Source organism: Typopeltis vanoorti, chromosome 13 (genome assembly GCF_054136105.1).
Source record: "Typopeltis vanoorti isolate ZY-2024b chromosome 13, IOZ_Tvanoo_1.0, whole genome shotgun sequence".
Classification (NCBI taxonomy): Eukaryota; Metazoa; Arthropoda; class Arachnida; order Uropygi; family Thelyphonidae; genus Typopeltis; species Typopeltis vanoorti.
The window spans coordinates 85494451-85517898 of record NC_143561.1 but is presented as its reverse complement, the minus strand read 5'-3'; the positions used below and the strand labels follow the sequence as shown (position 1 = coordinate 85517898).

Below are 23448 nucleotides of genomic sequence, written 5' to 3'. Positions count from 1 at the left end.
ATATATATGAGTCCTGAGAAAAATTAGGAGAGTGAATTGATATCATCAATGGCAGAATCATATTAAAATGAAAATATCAGAAAGGAACTTGACATTGCTAGCATTCAAGAATATGTGTGTGAAGAGCTGATCAAAGGTAGAATGGCAACTTAAATAGAATGAGTGAGAAATTTTAGCAAAGCAGATGTTTGATGCCAAGAAAGAGACCCAGAGAAACACCACGTACTAGGTGGATTCAGTCAGAAGTACCTTAGAAGCATGAAATGTTAAATATGACAATAATGGATTGCTGATAAATAAGACTAATTTGGAGGAAAATTTTTGATAGGAGAGCGATAATAATATAAACCTAATCACGTAGTGCTGTCTTAGTAGCCTGAACATCCTTTGAGGGTATATATCAGGAAATTGATGATGAGATTCCTCCCTAGCACACCCTGAAGTGTACCAAATCCAAATTATAACTTGTCCTATATAGGTGAAACAGGTCACATGATTCCTATCTGGAAAAAGAAACTAAAACAACATAACAAATGCGATAATTATGAAAAATCAGGCTTTTCCGGTATAATGCCTTGGATAATCTGAAGAAAACACTGGAAAGGCTATTGTTCCTTATATGATATCAAAACCTCAAATAAACATTACTTAAAATGACCTATGAAATTATAATCAACTACCTTATTCTTGTTCACAACAATAAAGAGAGCCAAAAAACTCAAACAGATGGATGACAAAAATTTGAACCACAACTTTTTTTTATTTTAATGGATCATAACAATTTTGACAAAGTCTCCAACATTCCCTCACTGCAGGACTAATCACTAATTACTCCAGCCATTATTTTTGATTTGCACAATTACTTCTTTCTGAAGGTTTCTGTGTAAGTTGAAATCACAACGTGCTCAGGATGTATTTTTGACAAACATGTTTATTTTGAAGGATAATTAAAGCTAAACAAGCTCCACTTATGAAAAGAAAACTTTGAGGAAATGAGTTCACTAAGTCCTATCGAGTATATATAAATATAAAAGCATATATAATTGTAAAAAAAAAAAAAAAGTTGTACAAATAGGTGTCACAAATGATAATTGACACCAGATTTAACAGGTTGTGATAATATATAATTACAGATAGTTAAACCGATTAGTTTTGCCATATATGCTAGTGGCTTCTTCTGGGTTATGAAGAACACAAAAAATAAAATTTTAAAAAATGCAATAAGTGGTAAACATGAAACATTACATAACTAAAATTGAACATATAGGAACCGTTACACAAAAGTAAAAAAACAGGAACACATGAGCAGGGAAGAATACAAAAAGAACACGTGAGCAAGGAAGATGGCATGGGTCAGCCACTGCTCAGTAGTCATGAGTGATAGTCAACAGAAAAGTTCAAATCTGACGTGTGGAAAGATCTAATAAATGACTTTCAAATATCAAATATAATCATACCTTGGTTTCTCTGGAGTGTGCCATGTGTTGAGTGTAACGATAACCATCATTACAATAGTTATCCACTATAAGGATACTATATTGTTGAGGTGGATGATTGTGTGACAGTTTGTGCAAATATCTTTCAGTATGTGTGTGGGCTTTTCTATAAAGAGATAAAGTTAATGAGCCATTAGAAGGCATGTCACTAGTGTAACTAGGAAAGGCAGACAGTAATTAGATTCCTGTTCCTTTGTGAAGTGAATTTTAGCGTGTTGGCTAGTTAAGTGCCCTAAAAATGTATCTAATGTGTCTGGACCATGAAGCCAAACAGGAAACACATCATCACCATAGTGCAGCCAAACTACTGGTTTAAGAGTGGCTGTATTGATTGCTAGGTTCTCTAAATGTTCTATCTAGAAATTTCTACATAAAACATTATTTTCTTATCATTGTGTTGTGTATTATTATGTTGTGAATTAAAACTTAAAATAAATGAAACACAAACTGCAAACAGATAAGACTTTCTATCCATCCTCCTCCCCCTTCTCTATATCAGCAATTACATACAGAGTTTACACAAGAATGCACAGATTGTACATGATGTGCCTAATAATACATGCGTAAACTATCAATCTAGTATTTTTCTAGTATCAATCTAAAAACAAGGGGTGCTTAAGGGTCAAAGCTGTATAACTGAGAGGAGACCTCCACATAGCCTTTAAAGGAATGCGGAGAACCGACCAGGGCCTCTGACCTAATGTCCAATCCTCACCTTCTCATGGTGCACCCTGTTGGGTATCTACCTGGATACTGAACGAACAAAGATGGGCTGGCAATTTGGGATTTAGCTGACCAAATTGTATTCTTATTGGTTAAACCAAAATAAAAAACGATGGTATAACATGACAAAATTTCATGCTGGCTGGGGCGTCGCCCGGTAAAACAAGGCCCCCGTTGTTTTCGCCAGAGAACCATAGCAAACAGCGAAAAGTCAGCTACTGGAACAAATCTGAAAGCACACCCCAACTCAACATCACCAGAGTTAAAGATCGGTACTATCAACATAAGAAGCCTGAATTGCAAAGAAATGGAGCTAGCTGAGGAAATAGATAAGCACCAGATCGACATAATAGAGGTGACTAAAACAAAAAAAGACGAAAACTGGTGAGATCTTTCTGAGCAATAAATACAAAATGTTATATTCAGGCAATGACAATCAAGGAAAAGAAGGAGTAGCCATAATATTCAACACAAAATACGAGGTTAATCTTCTTCAATGGCAGGCAGTCTCAAGTAGAGTAATGTGGGCAAACATAAGAATGGGGAACTGGACAATGAGACTTATTTGTGCCTATGGTCCCACAGAAGGTTCTATAAGGTAGAAGTGGAGGAATTTTTTGACGCTTTAGAAAAAGCAACTGACACAATGAAAAAGGAAAAGCTGGTCCTTGTTGGGGATCTGAATAGCAGAGTAGGAAATGATTGTCAGACATACAAAAATATTTTGGGAAAATTTGGAGAAAAGAGAAAAGCTAATAATAATGGCAAATATCTGTTGGATTTCTGCTCAGGACACGGACTGGTTATTAGTAACTGTTCCAACATAAAAATATGCACAAATTCACATGGAGAGAAGAGGCAAGGAATAAAAAATGTCTCATTGACTATGTTATTGTTGATAGTGATGTTTTCTCCCTAGTGCAGAACACCAGAGTGTACTGAGGATTTGAAATTGGAAGCGATCGCTATTTAGTCTTGAGCAGGATAAAATTGAATTTCATATTGAAAAGAATAACATGTAAGAAAGTTTTAAAGTGAATAAAAGTTGAGCAGCTCTCAGATGTGAACTGTAGACTGGCATACACAAAGATTATTGAAGAAAAATTGAAAGAGTTTGAGAACAGGAACCAAACCTTGGAGATTCAGTGGCAAGCCTTGAAGCAAACCCTGATTGATTCAGCCAGAGGCATGTGGTGAGGTTGTCTGCAAGGATAGAAAAATCAGGACTCCATGGCAGACACAGGAAGTTACAGAGGCAGTGAAGGAATAGAAGAAATCATATCAAAAGTTCTTGGTAAATAAATCAGCTTTTGCTTTCAGAGAATACAGAGACAAACGTAAGAAAGTAAAATACTGTGTAAAACTAGCTAAACAAACATCATCGGAGGACTTTGGCAAGAACATAGAAAATAAATATCAAGACGGTGGTAAGATATTCTGGAGGTTGTTGAAGAAGTTTAAAAATGGAGGAAAGAGTGCTGTAAAAGGAGTTAGAGATGATAAAGGTGACATGAAAACGGAAGAAAAAGATATCCTTGAAGTATGGAGTAATTACTTCGAGAAATTACTAAATGAAACAAGCAGTGATAGCACAGTGGTAAAAAAACACTCAACAGGCATACAGTCAGGAATACATATCAATACTTGAAGTAGAAAAAGCAATCAAAGGCTTGAAATGTGGAAAGGCAGCAGGAGTAGATGATATTCGACTAGAAATGCTGAAGTATGGTGGTATAAAAGTCTTACAGTGGCTGTATTGCATAGTTCAGAAAGTCTGGACAGAGGGACGAATTCCCGATTATTGGAATAGAGCTCTAATAGTACCCATATGTAAAAAGGGAAATAAAACTGAATGTGAGAATTATAGAGGCATTTGCCTACTGAGTGTTCCTGGCAAGATCTATGCAAGTATACTTGAGAAACGGTTCAAGCTGGATTCAGGCCAAATAAAGGACATCAGGATCAGATCTTCACTTTACGACAAATAGTCGAAAAAGCATGGGAATATAACAAAGATCTGTATTTAAGTTTTGTCGATCTGGAAAAGGCATATGACAAGGTGCCAAGAGAGAAGCTATTCAATATGCTACAGTTATATGGTGTCAGTGGGGCATTATATCAAGCAATACTTAGTCTGTATTTGAGTTGTAAATCAGCAGTTAAAATTTAAGAAAGTACAGGAAGATGGTTTAATGTTAAATCTGGTGTGAGACAAGGATGTACATTATCCCCTCTGTTATTCATTATCTATATGGATCACATTATGAAGGAAAGTGGTATTAAACATGATATCAGAATTGGAGATGTTAATGTCAGCTCTTTGCTTTATGCAGACGATGTTATACTTCTGAATAATTCTGCTACAAGTTTGCAAGATTCCTTGACTAAATTGAATAACTGTTGTAATAGATATGGTATGAGGGTCAGCATTAAAAAGACAAAGACAATGAAAGGTAGAATTGTTGAAAATGTCAACTGTGTTGTGAACGGGGAACCTGTGGAACAAGTAAAACATTTCAGCTACTTAGGTACGATTTTTACTGAAGACGGTAAATTAAATATGGAAATAGACAACAGAATCAACAAAGCTGGTATGGTAGGAAGTCAACTGAATAAATTCATTTGGAATAAGAGAGAAATTAGTCGGAACACTAAATTAGCTGTATACAAGACAGTGTACAAACCAGTTTTAACTTATGGATCTGAGAGCTGGGTCAGAAGTAAAACACTTGACCAAAGACTAGAGATCACAGATATGAGAGTCCTGAGAAAGATTAGAGGTGTGAACAGATGGCATCAATGGCAATATCATATTAAAAATGAGGATATTAGGAAAGAACTTGACATTGTCGGCATCCAGGAATGCGTTAGCAGAGCTAATCTCAGGTGGTATGGTCACTTAAAACAGAATGGGCGAGGAAAGATTAGCAAAACAAGTGTTCTCTGCCAGGTTGGCAGGAAAACGACCAAGAGGAAGACCAAGATATAGGTGGATTGATACGATACAATGTGCCTTAGACAATAGAAATATAAGATCTGATAATGATAATATTGGAGTCTCGACAAGTAACAGACTGATTTGGAGGAAAATTGTAGAAAATAAGTTAGTAATGATGTAAATTTTTCATGTAGTACTATCATATCTTGTACGCCCCTTGAGGGTACATGTCAGGAATTTGATGATGATGATCTAAAAACAAAAGAAAACCTCAAAACATTCGAGTTTTTTTTTTTTTTTTTTTTTTTTGTGCTAAATATTTTCCTGTAGTTGCTGTTATCAGTAATATAGACAGCAAAAAAATATCAGAGAAACATTCAGTTTAAAATGAAAAGGTCTACAAGAAACCTGGTTATTTAATAAGTTGAATACGATACTGTATTACAGGATATAAGGGGGGGGGGATAGAATAAAAAATAAAATAAATGAAAAAATAATTACATTAAGAGTGGGAAACAATGCATATAAGACATGAACTGCAGTTATAGTGCATGAAAGTAGATAAAACAAAGAAGATACATGATTTAATTAGGCAGACCTTTGAAGCAGTTTGAGAATAAAATAACAAAAGGAAAATCACTTTTAATGAGAATGATTTATAGAAGTTTTAAATGCTAGAATGTAATTTCACAATTTTTTTTTTATGATAAAAATTTTATGCGGAAGCTAAACCTGCTTACTTGTAGTTGAATATCAAGTGTCCATCGATAATCAGATACGATAACTCTGGACAGTCCTGGTTAATAATTTGTTTTACTCTGTTCATCAGGAGATTCCAATCTACACTTTCAAGACCTTTAAGAAACAAAATTAATTACATTAAATATATTATGAATTCAATACATAAATTCCTCTTTATTTACTGTTGCCTTATTTTGTATAAATTCTGTATATTGTTATATACATTATCTCAGAAATACATATACTGCTTGGAAAGAAGTCAAAGGACACCACAGTTGTGAGGAACAAACAGCCATGGACAAATAGTCGTATGATAGTGATCAATGGAAATTTTAGACCGTTCTTCCTGTAGGCATGTAATGAGGTCCTGGATTGTTGTGGGACAGATGTCCTTTGATCTCACCTGATGCTCCAGTTAATCCAACAGATGTTCAATAGGCTTGAGATCAGGACTCTGTGGAGGCCAGTCAAGTGTCATGACATTCATGTCCATAAACCATGCAGCTACAGTGGTAGCCTTATGACAGTGCACTGTCTTGCTGAAAGAAATAATGTGAATATTCTGGAGAATGTTCAGATACCTCTCAGAGTTCAATGTTCATCATGGCATCACAAACAGAGGTCTGAAGCCAAACCAGAAAAAAACAGAACCATACTATTACACTGCCCACCAAAATTCATAAATGGGATAACACACTCTGGTAAGAGACGTACACCAGGCATCCACCACTCTCACACCAGTTTATCTACTCAGTAGAGGGTGTAGCGCGATTCATCACTCCATAACATAGCTTTCCAAGCTTCCACTACCACTGAAGATGATGCTATATATTGGTTCAGGTAATGTGGAGCTTGCATACTGAGGTTCTACCACAGAAATCTATGCTGTGAGCCTCAGTTCAGAATGTTTTGTGCAGATTTATCTGCTAGTTAATGCCCAGATCTCCAATTCAAAGTGTCAGCCGATTAATGAAGGTTTTTACATATCCTTCATAGTACTCTATGGTCATGTTTGGTGAGTGTGGTGGGTCATTCACTGTGGGTAGCACTTGCAGTTGATTCCCTGCACTTCTATCTAAGTATGGTGTCACTGGCTGTTGACTTGGGATGGCCCAATTTGTCAAAAATTTAATGAAGAGATAGGTTTCCAACATGGCATTCTATCACAATGCCTTTTTCAAACTCCGTCAGTTCCCTTCTTACAGCTATTTCACCTGGACACAGTTACATTGAGCTGGAAGCATCATATTCCTCCAATTTATAGCAGCTACAACACTTGACTCATTACATGGCACAATGCACCTTTCCCATGTGGGTGTCCTTTGATTTCTTTCCATGAAGTGTATAATAGTTACAATTTCTAAATTTCAAATTTCAACCTCCAATTTTCAGGATTTTTCTGTAAATGGTATATAAGCAATTTGAAAAAAAAAAAAAAAAAAAAAAAACCTTGTGAAAATGAGTGTAATTATATTATGGTTTCTATTCTAATTTTCATGGTATTATACGAAAATATATATACAAACATAAGCTAATGCATGAACTTCTATATTTATGTATTGGTGCTTGGATACGTAGAGCAGCTAACTTCTTCAACATAAATTGGTCTAATAATCAACTACAGTAGGAAAATACATTGATACAGCATCAAATGCAGACCATTAAAATAAGAATGCTTTTTAGATCTCCAACAAAATTTATTTCATTTTATAATAAAATAAAAAAAATTTAGTTTATGGCTTTGTTACCTATACACCCACCAGCTAATTAGTGAGCAGCAGTCCAGATTTTGTCACTTTTTATCCACAGTCGATCTATATCCTAGCCAACAAACCCATCTTAGGATACATACTAGAGACAGGCTTGCAGAAACTCATATGACTGCTCTAGACATTTGTATGGCATTTGATAGGACTTCTCTGTAAATTACTGTCATACCTTTGCAACTGGGTCTACAGTTTCCACTGGGTGTTCACTAAACATCATGGAAGGTAACTTCTCACACTTAGATTTCCAAACCAATGTTGGAGTATCAGAGAGGTTTGTTATCCTATCTCTTCCTGTACACAAATGACTTATTTCTCTCACTGATTTCAAATCCTATCTAAAACTATGCTGATGACATAACATTCCTCTTCATCTGACAGCAAGTAACTTTGTGCACTTCAGCATTACCAAAACAGTACTGTCTTAGTTCTTGCTAGAAAGATTGCACTTCACTTCCCATGCTGATTTACACTTCTAATCACTCATGGCATAAACCCATCTTAGCCACAGCTTCTTCAGCCTCCAAACAATTAGGTGTGCTTTTTCTCCACTCAAGACTACTTCTCACCTGTACAACTGCTGACACTGTATAAATTGAAAATGTGTCTAATTTCATCAGTGATATACCTAAAGCCTCCTAAAGAATGCTTTGGTTTTTTTTTTTTTTAAAGAAGAGAAGGGAAAATCAGAAATAGACTGTCCATCTCTCAGAGATTCAATACAATCACTCTCTCAGAGACATTTTGTTTCTTATGTCTTCTCTTCTATAGGCATTTTCATAGACAAATGTTAGCTGAATTGGCTGTTATCATTCCTCCGCTTTTATTCAAGGCTGAAGAACAAGCAGCCTGGTCAACATCCATTTATCCAGCTCATCAAACCTACTGAATTAATTAATTGTTATAGTAATTACAACTAAACAATTCACTGACTAGTTTTGCATATGTATGTCTACTGGCTTGTTCAGGATAGCATACCAAAAAAGGATGAAAAAATAATTAAAATCTCATCCTGTTAGAACAGAAACAATAAAAAGCAAAACTAATTCATGGTGTGTGTGTGTGCGTGCGTACACACACACTGCCTGTCTCATTGGATAGTGTGTACACGGCATGACATGACTGTTGGAGAAGTCTGGTATGTTGAGAGATCTGCTTAGATTTTCAGATGCCATTTAAGGCGAGACACTGGTTCCTGGTGAGAGTCATGCAAATTAATGACCAGAGCTGATTCATTAATTATATTTGTTAATAAATGATGTGCACACCCATCATGCATTCACATTTCTTTCTGTTCTAATAATAGTTTATCAGAGTTTGGTTTTAATTTTTTTCATTCTTTCTTAATCCACCCCAATGAAAAAGGCATTACACATAAATGTGTGAAACTAGTTGATGCATTATCTGGTGGTAAATTATCATAATGGCTAATAAAAGCAAACATATATTTTATAACAAAGTTGTGGTCATCTTCTTTAATGGAAATTTTATTTCCACTTTGAAATGGTAAAGAGGTTTTCTTCAGAGACTTCTATGGATGGGAAACATATGGAACATTTATATCTAGTATACACTCAATGGACAAAACATTACAGATAGGGGTTATGGGGAAGTTGACAATGGAATCCCCCATGCAGAATGAAATGTACCTAAACCAAATGCAGACAGTAAATAGGCAGGTATCAGAGCTTCCCAACAATGTATTGCAATCTTTGATCATGGATGTATTTTCAGTGCAAGACAGATGGATCATTCTATAGCCCAAGTGGTAAAAACCATATGGTTCCCGAGGGCAACCATATCAAGGGTTTACTGCAAGTATACCATCAACAGATATATCAGTGCCCCCAGTGAGCTAGTGGTGATCAACCACATGCCACTGATGATTGGGGACCGACGTAGGCTGTCTGTGATCGTACAGATTAATCACAGGGCAACAGTGGCACAAATCACATCCAATTTCAATGTCGGAAGTCCAAATGGTAGGGCATACTCTGCAGGAGCCGATGACCTAATCATGTAAGACTGTTAACAGCTCGTAATCAGGCATTGTGCCTCACCTCGTGTCAGGGACCATCAAAACAAACCTCTGCAGAGTGGACCAGAGTCATGTGGTCTGATGAATTCTATTATGAATTCTACTGAGCCGATGGGAGGGTGCAGGTGCGGCATCAACAGCATAAGGCCATGGCACTGTCGTGCCAGGTCGGCTCTGTTCAAGGAGGTTGTGGCTCTGTGATGGTTTGAGGAGCCTTCTCATGTGACACATTAGGCCCCTTAGTTGTGTATGGAGGGATCTTTAAATGCTGCAAGCTACTAGAATGTGTTGGCTGATCACCTACACACTTCAATAGCCTTCGCAAATCCTGCAGCTGATGGTCTGTTTCAGCAGGACATTGTGCTGCCCCACCAGGTTGCAACCATCCCAAACATGGCTCGAGGAACACTCATATGAGTTTGGGACCATTCAGTGGCTAACAAGGTCCCTGGATTTAAATCCGATTGAATCTCTCTGGGATGCCATAGAGCAAGTCATCAGATCCATGCATCCAGGAATGACATCTAAAGCACAGTTGCAGAAAATTCTGCAACAGGCATGGTTGGAGTCAATGTCTCAGAGCATGTAGGCAGTTATTCGTACTAGAGGAGGACCAACATGCTATTAGGCAGGTATCTCTAATATTTTGTCCATTGAGTGTATATTCCACAAGCAGACTGTTAAACAAATATTTTACTGTTTTTAATCTCTACTAGTTATTAGTACACTTCTTCAGAAGAATGGAATAAAAAACTAAACTGATAACTGATATTACCTGACAGTTAAGCAACAGAAAATTCATAACAACAGTAATACAAAATATTTGAAATAGTCTAAAAATGTTGTACATGTGCACAAGATTTACATTTGTATTATGATGAACAGCAGCAAGTCAATAATCTGCATACACCAGGTTTCTGATGTAGGATCAATACCTGGTTTTTCTTGTTAATTCAGATTTTAAAAAAAATAAATAAAAAATTTCTGATGACTCTTTGAATGTTGTGATGAAGACACTGTTATTAATGTAGGCCATTTCATAGTACTTCGTGATTTGTTTTTGTTATCTATGCTGCTAGTTCTGATTTAATTCTTCTACCTATCTGTGGTGTGTTCTGGCATGCATAGCTTCCCAGATGGTCTGTTTGTTCAATATCACAAAATTCCACATTGTCTATACTGCCAGGTTTTTGAGTGGAGAATGGAGAGGTTTAGGAGGTGAAAGGAGACTTGTGGCCTTGTTATGTAGTCTTCTGAAGATAAGGCTACTTTTATTCCTTGTTAACACAATATCATTGAAATATTGTCCATGAAGGAGCAATACTACAACCCATATTTCTGTTTTTATCCATCTGTTTGTCTAGAGAGCTCTTTTCGAATGTTCTTGACCAATTTTTAGTTATAACATTTTTCGAGTTTTCAAGTTTTTTCAAAAATCATTCAAGTTCTTTTTGAAGTATTCAAGTTCTTGGCTTTTCTACACACCTGCTGGAAATGTTATATATCCTGTCTTGCAGGCTTTTTATATCACCAATTTTTTTTTTGATGGATGGCAATGAGACTTTGCATGGAAGTATAGTTCGTCCACAGATTAGAGACACTTTGACACTTCTGCGCATGTCCCAAAAAGGAGAATCCATTCCAATAATAGGGTAATCGATCTATCTTCTGGAATGAATTTGTTTATTATTACAGGTCGGAAAATTTAGCTTTTCTTTTACAAACATTGTAGTTTTTAAAGTGTAACTATTTTGCTTGTATGACAGTTGGAAAAATGTTGTTGTTGTATTAACAAAATTAAAAAAAAGGTATAGCATAAAACAAAAATTTAACGAAATTTATTTTTAAGAAAGTTTTCTATAAAATACAAATAATTATACAGAAAAACAGAAATTTTTTTCAAATGAACTTAGATATTCTAAACTTACAGATGAGAGAACTGAGACACTTTAATGTCCTAAAGAGATTAATTATTTATGATTTGTTGTGACTCTTTTAACGAACCAATACAAAAAAAAGTTGGAAAAAAAATACCATTATCAAATCCTTTTAATCTTCATAGTCATCTGAATCGGTGTCCGAATAGCCATCACTTTCACTTAAACTGATCACCAAAGGTTCCCATAATTCTTCAATAATTCCGTCTCTGTCCCAATACATATTTTCTAATTAGGTGACATGAGAGCAATATTTTCCCAGTTTAATACTTTCAATCGCCTGTTCTGAAAGCTTAAAAAGTTTCGACATTTCAATATCCCCAGTTACGTTGCAATGGCGAATGAAACTTTTCACTTCTGCATCAAACATACTCAATAGCATTAAGGCTACTTCATGCTATTGAGTATGATATGAGTAATATTTGAGGCTACCACCATATCACATATGGTGGTAGCCTCAAAGCTAGAAATCCATGCTCTTTGAGCATCGTGTCGAATTTAAATAGTTTAGTTGTGGACAAATTTCTTTTGACCAAATTAAACAATTCAAATTTTCGCTTATCTGGGGAATGAGAAATGTTATTTGCAGAGAGCCAATCCATAAGAACTTGCTTCTTATTAGACCAATTTTGAACTTTGTTTAATTGAACAGAGTGATGTGAAACATTATCAATTATAAAAACAGCATTTTTAGGAAGTTTTGGAATCAGTTTTTCTTTCTGTACACTTTTCGAAGATCGTAGAATTCATTTGCCCATGGTAATCTCCAGTAGTTGAATTGGCTTTGTATAGTAAGTTTGAATTCGGTAAAAACCCATTTCTCTTCCCCCCCCCCCACACACACACAAAATTATTATGTGCCGCGAGGCATTTCCGGTTTGTAGCACCCCACATTCTTCTTTAGACTGTCAAAATTTTCCATGAGTTAAATTACTATCAATCCAAGTTTCATCTAGATACACAATCGGTCTTTTCTCCTCCCTGAAATGTCATATTGCTCTCAAATACTGTGTTATAGATAAATCAATGTCACTTCGCTCCATGATAAGTTTCCTTTTATTCTGGGACTTTTTAAAACAAAATCCGATTTCATGAAGTATTTTCCTTAAAGTTTCTTTTTTCCAAGGAAAATTAATTTTTTCTTTAAACACAGGAATCAATTTTGGAACAGTTGACACTCTTTTCTCGACCACGTAAAATTCGTGAATAATTCTTCTTATAACACCTACATCAAAATCATTCAAAGCTACGGTTTCTATGGTTTGCTTTCTCTGGCGCTTTTTTTTTTTAGGAGATTTAAATTTTGGCTTACCTTCGCCTTTTGATTCCCTACAAATTCTTTTAACAGTCGACCCCGATACGCCCGCAATTGCACTTGCACATTTTATGACTTGAGAAAGGGGAACAAGGAGACTGCTTTTTAACAATTCTTTTTCGCAGAATGTCAGCACATTATTCAATATTCTTTTGCAAGAGCTACTGAAAGATTTAACACCAGAACTTGCTGACTGTACTGGATCTATCATACAAATTAATAATAAAAAAATAATGCAAAAAAAAAAAAAAAAGAGCGACAACAAAAATCAAGCTACTAGTAGCAAGCGACAGTCAAGAAAGCATGTGATTTCGCATGTTGACGACCAATTCATACATTCTTCATTTCTTTCACCCCTACTGTTGAATCTACTATTCTTGGCAAAATGCCAAGTAGAGATCTAGAAAGGGTGGGCATACTATATCTTCATGCATGTGTGCATGTTGGTTTTATACAGGTGAATAGCTAAGTTTATTTTGTGTGGTGACCTCCAGTAGTGTCTAAAAAAGACAATAATCTGGTATTTTATTTTTATAATTTGACAGTGAACTTTATACAAGAATGAATGTTGTTAACATAATCAACAAAGATTTGTAGTTGTTTTGCCAAAATGAGCCATTTGATGAACACGTCATCTATACAGAACAGCCAGCCAAAATTCAATCTGGAATTTGTAATTCCTAACGGCCTGTTATTCAAATAATTCCATAAAAAATCTTGCCACTATCTCTGCCTTCAGGCAGAGATAGTGGCAAGTCTACTGGTAGGCCTTCTTTCTGCTTGTTGAATTTGTCATGGAATTGGAAGTATGAGTGTTTTTTTTTTTTTGTTGTTGTTGTTGTTGTATAAAGAACCCATCCATGAGAGGTTGGGCAACCTATCGTATGCTAGTACTATGGATGGGCAATAAGGAACTTATTCACATTTGACTTGAAAAACTGTGGGTTATTATCCTTAGGAAACGTGGTGGAAGACTGTGCCAGAGGGAAAAAGTGAAAGGGATAAATGAAGAAGAGGAGAAATTTGTTCTGTGGGTTTGGAGTTAAACTGAGAGGATGTTGGTTAGCTGCTAGTTGAGGATGTGTTTGGATGGATTTGCAAGAGGGTGGGGAATTATTAATACAAATTCTGATGAACAGCAGCCATAGAAGTATTTATAAGATGCAGGCTATGGAGACTCACTTTTGGACAATTTGAATAATTGTCCAAAAGTGAGTGGAACGTATTAGTGAGATAGGGGGTTGTCAATCAATTAAACCACCACTTTTTTCTATATAAAAAAAAGTTAGGAGCTGTTTAGCATTAAAGTAATGCTTCAAGCAAAAGAGAAAAACCTAGTTTTTTGGATGCAGAGGAGGCAATATACATGATATATTTGTGCCAAGAGAGAGAGAGAGAGATTTGAGGTTAGACTTATTCCAAGAAGGTGAATCATATGATGACTTGATGATGATGCAACATTCAAATAACATCAGTGTTCAGTGGAAGAGTTCTTGTAGCAGTCCTATAATTTCTCTTCAATAGCTGTTAACAAATATTTCTTAACTAACTCTTATGTACTACTAGCCCAGGGGTCACCAAACTTCTTTGACTGCCGACCCCTTCAAGAGTTTCTTGACTTTTTATCGACCCCCCTCTATTTTACTATTACGTAATTATAATAGGACAAGCAAAAAAAAAAAGATGCTTATGTGAATTTTTAGATTGTTTATTTTATAGTTACAGTGTTTATTGTATGTATAATATGGTATATATTATTATATTACTATTACTACTACTGTCACTAGTAATATCACTGGTATTACTAGTGATATTAATGAACTACTGGTATTAATATCAGCGGCATTACTACCAGCCCTACTCAACTCTTCAACATAAAGAAGTTTAGTTTGTGAATGAATTATAATATGTATGTTGAAGAATTTTAGAATTAATGCTCACTTATATGTCGATACGCGAAAATGAGACTGGGATTGAATACGTGTAAGTATAAGTAAATAAGAAACGTGCACATGTTGCAATCTTGCTCCCGCCGCGCCAGCTGGGTAGGAACCACCAACATCCGTTTATTGGTAAATACGTCATTTTAGCCTACTTGATTGGCCTCAGTAACTATTTTCATGACCTTACTCTATCTTACAGGTCCTATTCATAACACTGTTCCCACGATTCACTCTTAATTGCGTTGTCATTCAGGATGGAGGTAATCCAAGTTAACCGAATTAAATATTACCCGTACAATGATGTCTTATATTTTTCTATCGACCACTGTACTAGCCTCTTCCTTCAATTCTTTCATCTACTATATACTACTCCAAGCTAGAGAATTCAGCCTTCAAGTCAGAACTACATAGTTACTCTAACCAACTAGGGGAAAGTATGATGTCTCCTTCAAATCAGATCCACCAATGTTATGACAAAGTGACATAACACAAGCCATGCAAAGGAAATTTTATTTTCCTTTGTATGGTGTTTCCTCTGCCCAGTTTATGGTGCTACAGTTAAAGTATTTCATAATGATCAATCATTTTGCACCTGACTAATTTTTAAACTAATTTGTCTAAACATTGCCTACTCACTACCATCCATATTTCCTGGTCTTCATCAAGATCCATACCATTCAATTCTACCTCATAACAAATACTCTCAAAACCATCAGTGTTATTTCCCTTCTGATTCCCTACCTTAAGAGAGCACAATTCATCACCTACCATAAGTAGCACTCCACTACCTTGTTTAGTGGAGTGTTACTTATGGTAGGTGATTCCTACCATAAGTAGCACTCCCTATTCTAATATATGCTATATCCTTTCATTTCTATTGCCTGTCAGGACTCCTCTGTCAACTAAGTTTCACTGATACCAAAAATCTTCACAGATTGAATCAATCAATAATAAAGCTTGATGCCTTTATTCTTAATGCTCTAGGCCCAAAAAAAAAAAAAAAAAAAACCAGTGCACTGTCACAGTATTCATATAGCTCTACAGACTCAATTGGTATGCGCTGGTAAATGGATGGATATCCTACTCTGTCAAAGTTTCAATGGTACCATCAATCTTTGTACAGACTGAGCCAGAGAAACCAGACATGTTGAAGAGCGTGGGGGGGGGGATTGTTAAGTGCATGTCTAGACTAGAAAAAATGAGTGGGTACATAGCTATAAGTTAAAGCTACCTAAACTACATGTACAGCTTCCCTAGCTGGACAAGTCAAGAAAGGTGCCAGACAAAGATGCCCTGGTATTCAAAGTTGAGAGTTTGTATAAAGCTCATTACCAAATAAAAACCTGTATAACATAAAAAGTTTCAAATGGAAAATTCAGTGGACGCAAATAATGGATTCTGACTTGGAAAGGATAAAAAAATTAGGCACATTCTAAAGTAGCTACATGAAATGCAAGAACGCAAATAATGGATTCTGACTTAGAAAGGATAAAAAAATTAGGCACATTCTAAAGTAGCTACATGAAATGCAAGAAATATAAAGGAAAACATTTCTGAAAGAAGTATGTGCAGTCGAGTGTTCAACCACTTCTGGGACAAATTCACTTGACATTATAAATTAACTTTTACAGTTTAACACATGTAGAAAAAATTATATAGAATTTTATTTAAAAACTCCAATAACTTTCTCAAATCTTTACCGCCACTCCTGAGATATTGACTGGTTAAAAGATCGGAATAATATTCCCCGGTTATTGTTTTACCCTTTTCAAGATAATTAATAAACAAAATGCCTTTAGCCAAAACACCGATGCCATGACCTTTCTTGCTGATGGAACTGACTTAGTCTTCTTTGGCACTGAGCAACTGGCTTTTGTCCACCATTTTGATTTCTGTTTGGATTCTGGTGTGTAATGGTGAATCCAAGTCTCGTCCATAGTAATAAATCGATGCACAAAATCAGTTTTTTTTTCTTGTTGAAATACTCCAAGCACTGTTCAGAGATTTTCATGCGAGTGCATTTTTTGATCTGCTGTGAGCAAGAGCGGCACCCATCTTGCGCAAAGCTTTTTCATTTGCAATTCTTCATGCAAAATATATCCTACATGTTCTTTTGAAATGCCAATAGTCTCAGCAATTTCATGCACTTTGACTCGCCGGTCATCCAATACCATATCGTGCACTTTATCAATGATTTCTGGTGCTGTTACACTTTTTGGACGTCCTTCAGGTGGATCATCTTCAAGGATGGTATGGCCACATTTAAATTCGGCAGCCCATTTCTTAATTGTCAAAAACGAAGAAGAAGAGTGCCCATAAACTTTTATGAACTTTAAATGAATTTTTTTTTTGCCGTTAAACCTTCTTTTACAAAGAATTTTATAACCACACGATACTCAATTTTATCCATTTCAAGGGATACAGACAACACTTTTGCTTTAGACAGCTGTATAAAACAAACTACTCGATAGAATGACTTGCAATTTCACACGGATGCTTATGACAGATGTACCAACTTAGAAAAAAAAAATCTTGCCGATAGTGTTGCCACATATGGTCGAGGCTGAGAACTTTTCAGACCACCCTAGTAAAATTTAGACCCTAGCAAGGGATAGAATAACCAAGGTAACAAAATAATAATTAACAATGATGAAGAGTAGTAAGAATTACTAATTTCCATAATGGGATAAATTTACACATCTGATGTGTTCTAATTTGGAGTAAAGTAATTTGTTTTTCAACATCTTTATATTGAATTTGAATTAAATATTTATAATGTTACATCTGTACTACTGGTCTTTATCATTTATGCTACTGTTCCATCATTTAAGCTGGTCTACTGAGAATGCTCATAAAACAATGAACAATAATGTTATTAATAAAGTATTTTCTTTATATAACCAAATCATTTTTTTTAAAAAAATCTTACTGCAATAAAGGTTCATGGCATAAAAGAAGTATAGTTATTATACCAGTTCTGTTTTAAAAATTAAAATAATTCCAACTGAAAACAAACTTGTTTATGAATGCAAAAATGAATAAAAAGGATAGTGAAGCATAAGATTGAATGAAAATGGTATATAGCAATGCTGCTAAGGTGTGGATATAAGTCTTTGAGAAGTTCTGTTGAGACCCTCAAAGTCTCAATTGCACTAAATCTCGATTGCCAAACACTGAGAAAAACTAAACTGAAAGAATTGCACAGTTCAAAATGATGGATAATTAAATGCATATAAAAAACCAGAAAGACTAATTTTTCCTTAGCTGCTGATACTCAGTTTTAATTGAAAATGTAAACATAAAAAGAGGTTTAGGTGGGGGGGGGGGGGGAAACAGACCACCAGGAGTAACCCATCTACCACACTGGCTGGCTATTGGTTCCTGTGTGACTTTCCATTTCTTCCCAACACTCAAACTTTTGAAGGATCACAGATACTGATAGCCATGTATCAGAAAGCGATTTTGATACATTTTCAATAATTGCAAAAAAGAAGAGACAGGTCTGCTTTTTAAGAAGATTCACTTGAAAGAGACACAATCCTGATTCTGCAGGTCTATTCTTTGCAGCTTATCAATACAGATATTTGTTAAGCAAATCCCATATTATTTCATACAAAGTCTTAACAAATATAGGAATACTTATAAATAACAGGAATACTTACACTCCCAATTAGCATGATTTAAATCTGGTATTATAACATGGTTCTTACTTTCCTTAGGCTGTCAGAAATAAAAGTCACATTAGTAATCAATAATTTAACCTTTCAGTCCTAAAAAAAAAATGTAAAACACTAAACTTATAATACATTTCAAAAAGAAGGCATAGCAGGATAAGGCATGTATAAAAGATCTGCTTAATCCCTAGTGATTTCGATGACTACTAAAATAACTAAAATTCAAACAAACAAAGAATGCAAAAAACCAACTGGGGCTTCATGTGGCAACAGCCTTTCATGTGATGTTCAAGTGGATGCCGCATAAAATGCTGTTGCATAAACAGCATTTTATGTGGCATTATTTTAAAAGATAAATACAACATCAAGCTAAATTCTACTTATGATAACATGAATAAACATTCTTTCTTACAGATAGTTTTCTTTAAGTAACAATGATGTCCTATTTTTAGCATTACAATTATTTTTGATTTAGGAGCCTGGATTTTCTAGTCCTGTTTATAGTTGCTCTTAGAGAGGAAAGTTCTGTGGGTTGAATATATGCCTTCCATATGTTTGGGATTTTTAGACCATCATTATTGTTCAGATTGAGGTGGTTGGTAATAATCTCACAGGCATCCTTAAATTTGTGTTCATACCATTTTTTGGTGTGATGTAGCCTACTAGTGCTTTTCCAGTCAATTCCATGTAAGGTGTTCAAGGGCATGATCAGAAAGTCCAGCTTCACCATAATTATTATATTTAATGTGTCGTTTATGTTCTTTTTGTCTGAGATAGGAATTGTGCATCCTGTTTCTCCTATACATGGTATGTTACAGGTGCAATAAATACTGCATACTCCAGGGTGGGCCAGCGGAGGGAGTGGGTCTTTGGATGAGTTGAGTAAGCTTTTGAATTTTGCAGGAGGTTTAAAGGTGGCTTTGAGGTTGTATTTTTGTAGTATTCTGTTTATTTTATCTGATGTCCCTTTAATGTAAGGAACAGTTATAGTAGGCTGGTTTGTTTTTGTTTTTTTATTGAGGTGTTGTAAAGAATTTTGTTAATAGTGTTTTGGCTGTACCCATTTTTTTGAAAAGTATTGCTGATAACTTTAAATTCATCTTTCAGTGCCTTCTGAAAGATGAATTTCTGATCTTCAGAGCAGATCAGAGCAGATCTTCAGAGTCCTGTTTTTTAGAGTATTAATGACACCTAGTTTTTGTGTTAGGTGGTGGTAGGAGTCTATGTGTATATATTGGCCAGTATGTGTCAGTTTCCGGTAAACAGAGATGGAAAGATTGCCAGAAAGAAGACGTGTGACAAGTGTATCTAGAAACGGAAGTGTGTTCTGTTTATCAATCTCAACAAAATTCCTCAATAAAGGTTTTTTATCGAGGTCTTGTAGAGACCTCGATAAAAAACAAAGACAAACCAGACTACAATAAAACTATAACCATTCCTTACATTAAAGGGACATCACATAAAATAAACAGAGTACTACAAAAATACAACCTCAAAGCCACCTTTAAATCTCCTACAAAATTCAAAAGCTTCCTCAACTCATCCAAAGACCCACTCCCTCCGCTGGCCCACCCTGGAGTATACTATATTTATTGCACCTGTAACATGCCGTATATAGGAGAAACAGGATGCACAATTCCTATCAGACAAAAAGAACATAAATGACACATTACATATAATAATTATGGTGAAGCTGGCCTTTCTGATCATGCCCTGAACATCTTACATAGAACTGACTGGAAAAGCACTAGTTGTCTACATCACACCAAAACATGGTATGAACGCAAATTTAAGGAAGCCTGTGAGATTATTACCAACCACCCCAATCTGAACAATAATGATGGTCTAAAAATCCCAAACATATGGAAGGCATATATTCAACCCACAGAACTTTCCTCTCTAAGAGCAACTATAAACAGGACTAGAAAATCCAGGATCCTAAATCAAAAATAACAATTGTAATGCTAAAATTAGGACATCATTGTTACTTAAAGAAAACTATCTGTAAGAAAGAATGTTTATTCATGTTATTGTAAATAGAATTTAGCTTGATGTAGTTTATAAATAATAATAATTATTATTTTATTTTTTTTCACTAGAGGTCATGCCAGTAGAATACCTTGTGATCAATTCATTGTTTCTCTAGCTTACTGTATGTCATGTAACTTAGTTTGTCCTGGATATTTGTATATGCTCCAGATGATGATCTTAATATGAAGATTGAAACGTCAGGATATTAAAAGAGTTATTTATAACACGGTTGTAAAGTCCATAATTTCTAAAATAATCGACTTGGATAAGTCTGTGGCTGACAGATATAAAAGAGTGATATATGTTATATGAGAAGCAGGGGTGAATCTGCCAGATTTAAGGTGACCAGCAGATACTTCAGAGATCAATCCTTGGATCATTGTTGTTCAATCTTTACATTAATTCTTCAACTGTTTGCTGAAAATGCAAAAACAGGCAAGGCAACATAAGAAGCTAACTGATATCCAACACTTACAAAATGATTTGAATAGGCCAAAACTGTGAGAAAATGATAATGGCAATCAATTTAGTGCTAGTTGTAAAGTTGTGCACTTTGGTGTGATGTGATTTGCAATGGCACATTATAGTGGTGGGATTATGCTTTGAGAACATGATGAGGTTAGAGACCTTGGGGTTATGTATCTTGGAATTTGAAATTCAAAGGTCACATAGCAAAAATTGCAACTACACCTTACAGGATAATATGATATTAAAGAAGCCTTTTTTTCCTCTTTACAAGGTTATGATATGACCACACCTTGACTGGACTGCTGCATGCAGATATGGTCTCCTTTGTTTGGAGGAGATAAATAAGCAGTGTTAAGGATGCAAAGAAGAATCACAAAGATAATACTGGGATTACAGAATGTAGATTATGAGAACATATTGAATATGTGTAAATTAAGGATGCAAAGAATTTATAGCTTTGGTTTTATCCTTTATCCAAGTGTAAGCAAACGAAGCTTGTGCTTCCTCTTCATGACTGGGTTACTTGTATATAGAGTCTAATGACCTCACATCAATTGCCTTAGTATCCTAAAATGTGAAGCATTCTCCACACCTCTTTTGGACATGTATAATGCTATGCATTATGCAGTATCAATATTGAGTATGTGGACTGCACACACCAGTAAACAAATAAAAGAGAGGTGAAGTGGTAGAGGTTTATAAACTTCTGAAAAGGTATTATAGAATATTGAGAGATGAAAATTTCTGTTATATGAAGAGTGGGAGGAGGACAAGCAGACATCTGTGGAAGATTTTTCTCTCACAGAGCATTGAGTGGAATAGTCGTCCTGTTGAAGTAGTGAGTACATCTAGTGTGAACGAGTTTAAGAGAAGATATGGCATCTGTTATGAATGATGTATGTCTTCTCTCAATGAATCCTCCACTCTCTATGAGTCTCAAATCATAACGAGATGCATCCAGAAAGGAAAGTCTGTTCAGAATTTGCTGCCAAATAAGATAAGGGAGAGGGGTCATGCATGTGTGATAGCATAGAGTGACTCATTAACTAGCTGTTAACCATTTATTTTTGTTCCATCATAGTTTTTTGTCCTCTACAAATAATTTATAATGAGTGGTGTGATAAAAAATCCCACAAGTTGTGATACCGTTTTTGTTGGCAGAAAACAATAGTGCTGCAGAAATTCACCAATGACTAAGTAAGGTTTACAGGTCTAACATAACAAGTGACTGTAGGGTTAGGCAATGGTATCATTTGTTTAATGAAAAGTGCAACTATGTTCACAATGAAAAGCACAGTGGCCAGCCAATTTTAGTGACAGACGATTTGATGTTAGGCAATGGTGAACATGAAAATATGTGAGAATCTCTGTTGCATATTATGGAACTTCGTTTTGAATTCCCATAAGTTTCACACTCAGTCTATCATGAAACTATGGCAAAAAAGCTGGTGTATAAGAAACTTTGTTGCAGATGGGTCCCAAAAATGCTGCCCGATGTACATAAACTGAAATGAATGGAATCAGTTCAAAAATTTTTGGAGCATCAAAACAATGAAGAAGATGAACTTCTCTCTCATATCGTGAAAAAACGTGGATTCTGTACATAAACATTGAGTCAAAACAACAATGAGCACAGTGGGACCATTTATCATCTCCGAAAGCAAAAAAAAAATTCAAACAGGCACTATCAGTTAAAAAAAATAATGGCTTCTGTCTTCTGGGAGTGAAAAGGGATCTTTGCTCATTGATTTTCTTCATGTAGGAACCACAATTAATTTTCATGTTCACTGTTTTCACCAAACAGTCTGTAACGACACTTGGCCGGCCACTGCACTCTTCATCGTGAACATTGTTGTGCCCTTATTTAAACGAACAATACCAATGCTTAACCCTATGGTCACTCGTTACATCAGACCTGTAAATCTTACACAACTGTCCATGAATTTCTGCAGCACTATTGTTTTCCTGCCCACAAAAACTGTATCACACTATGAACAACTTCACAACTGGTGAGACTTTTTTTTTTTTTTTTTTATCACAGCACTTATCATAAATTATTCATAGAAGACAACAAGCAATAATGGAAACAGCTAGCTGTTTCCATTATTGTTTATTGTCATCTAAGAATATGAGTTATTGTGTTCTATCATGCATGCACGACACCTCTCCCATATCTTACTTGGCAGTAAATTCTGAACAGACCTTACTTTCTGGATGCGCCTCTTAATACAGAAAGAGAATTAGAGGTGGTTGTGAGGACAAATGATCTAAGTGGAATAATGGCAATGCTGAAATGAATCTTGACATGTAACGATAAGGAAGTCATTTTGCCTCTTTACTAAGATTTCACTTGGACTATTATGTGCAAGTCTGGTCTC

General features: G+C 35.4%; 1 protein-coding gene across 5 annotated transcripts in view; it reads right to left on the bottom strand.

Annotated features, from left to right (window-relative positions):
• LOC150100330 (nicotinamide riboside kinase 1) overlaps nucleotides 1-23448 on the bottom strand; it is a 213263-nt gene that overhangs the window by 152297 nt on the left and 37518 nt on the right. For all 5 annotated transcript variants that reach the window (XR_016549230.1, XR_016549229.1, XM_090402399.1 and 2 more), the window contains exons 3-4: nucleotides 18560-18617; nucleotides 5898-6012 (exon numbers count right to left, since the gene is read on the bottom strand). Coding sequence is in view for 3 of the 5 variants with exons in the window: in XM_090402399.1 (XP_090258525.1) it covers nucleotides 5898-6012; nucleotides 18560-18617 (173 nt within the window). In the remaining 2 variants the exon portion in view is untranslated. The remainder of the gene's footprint in view (nucleotides 1-5897; nucleotides 6013-18559; nucleotides 18618-23448) is intronic.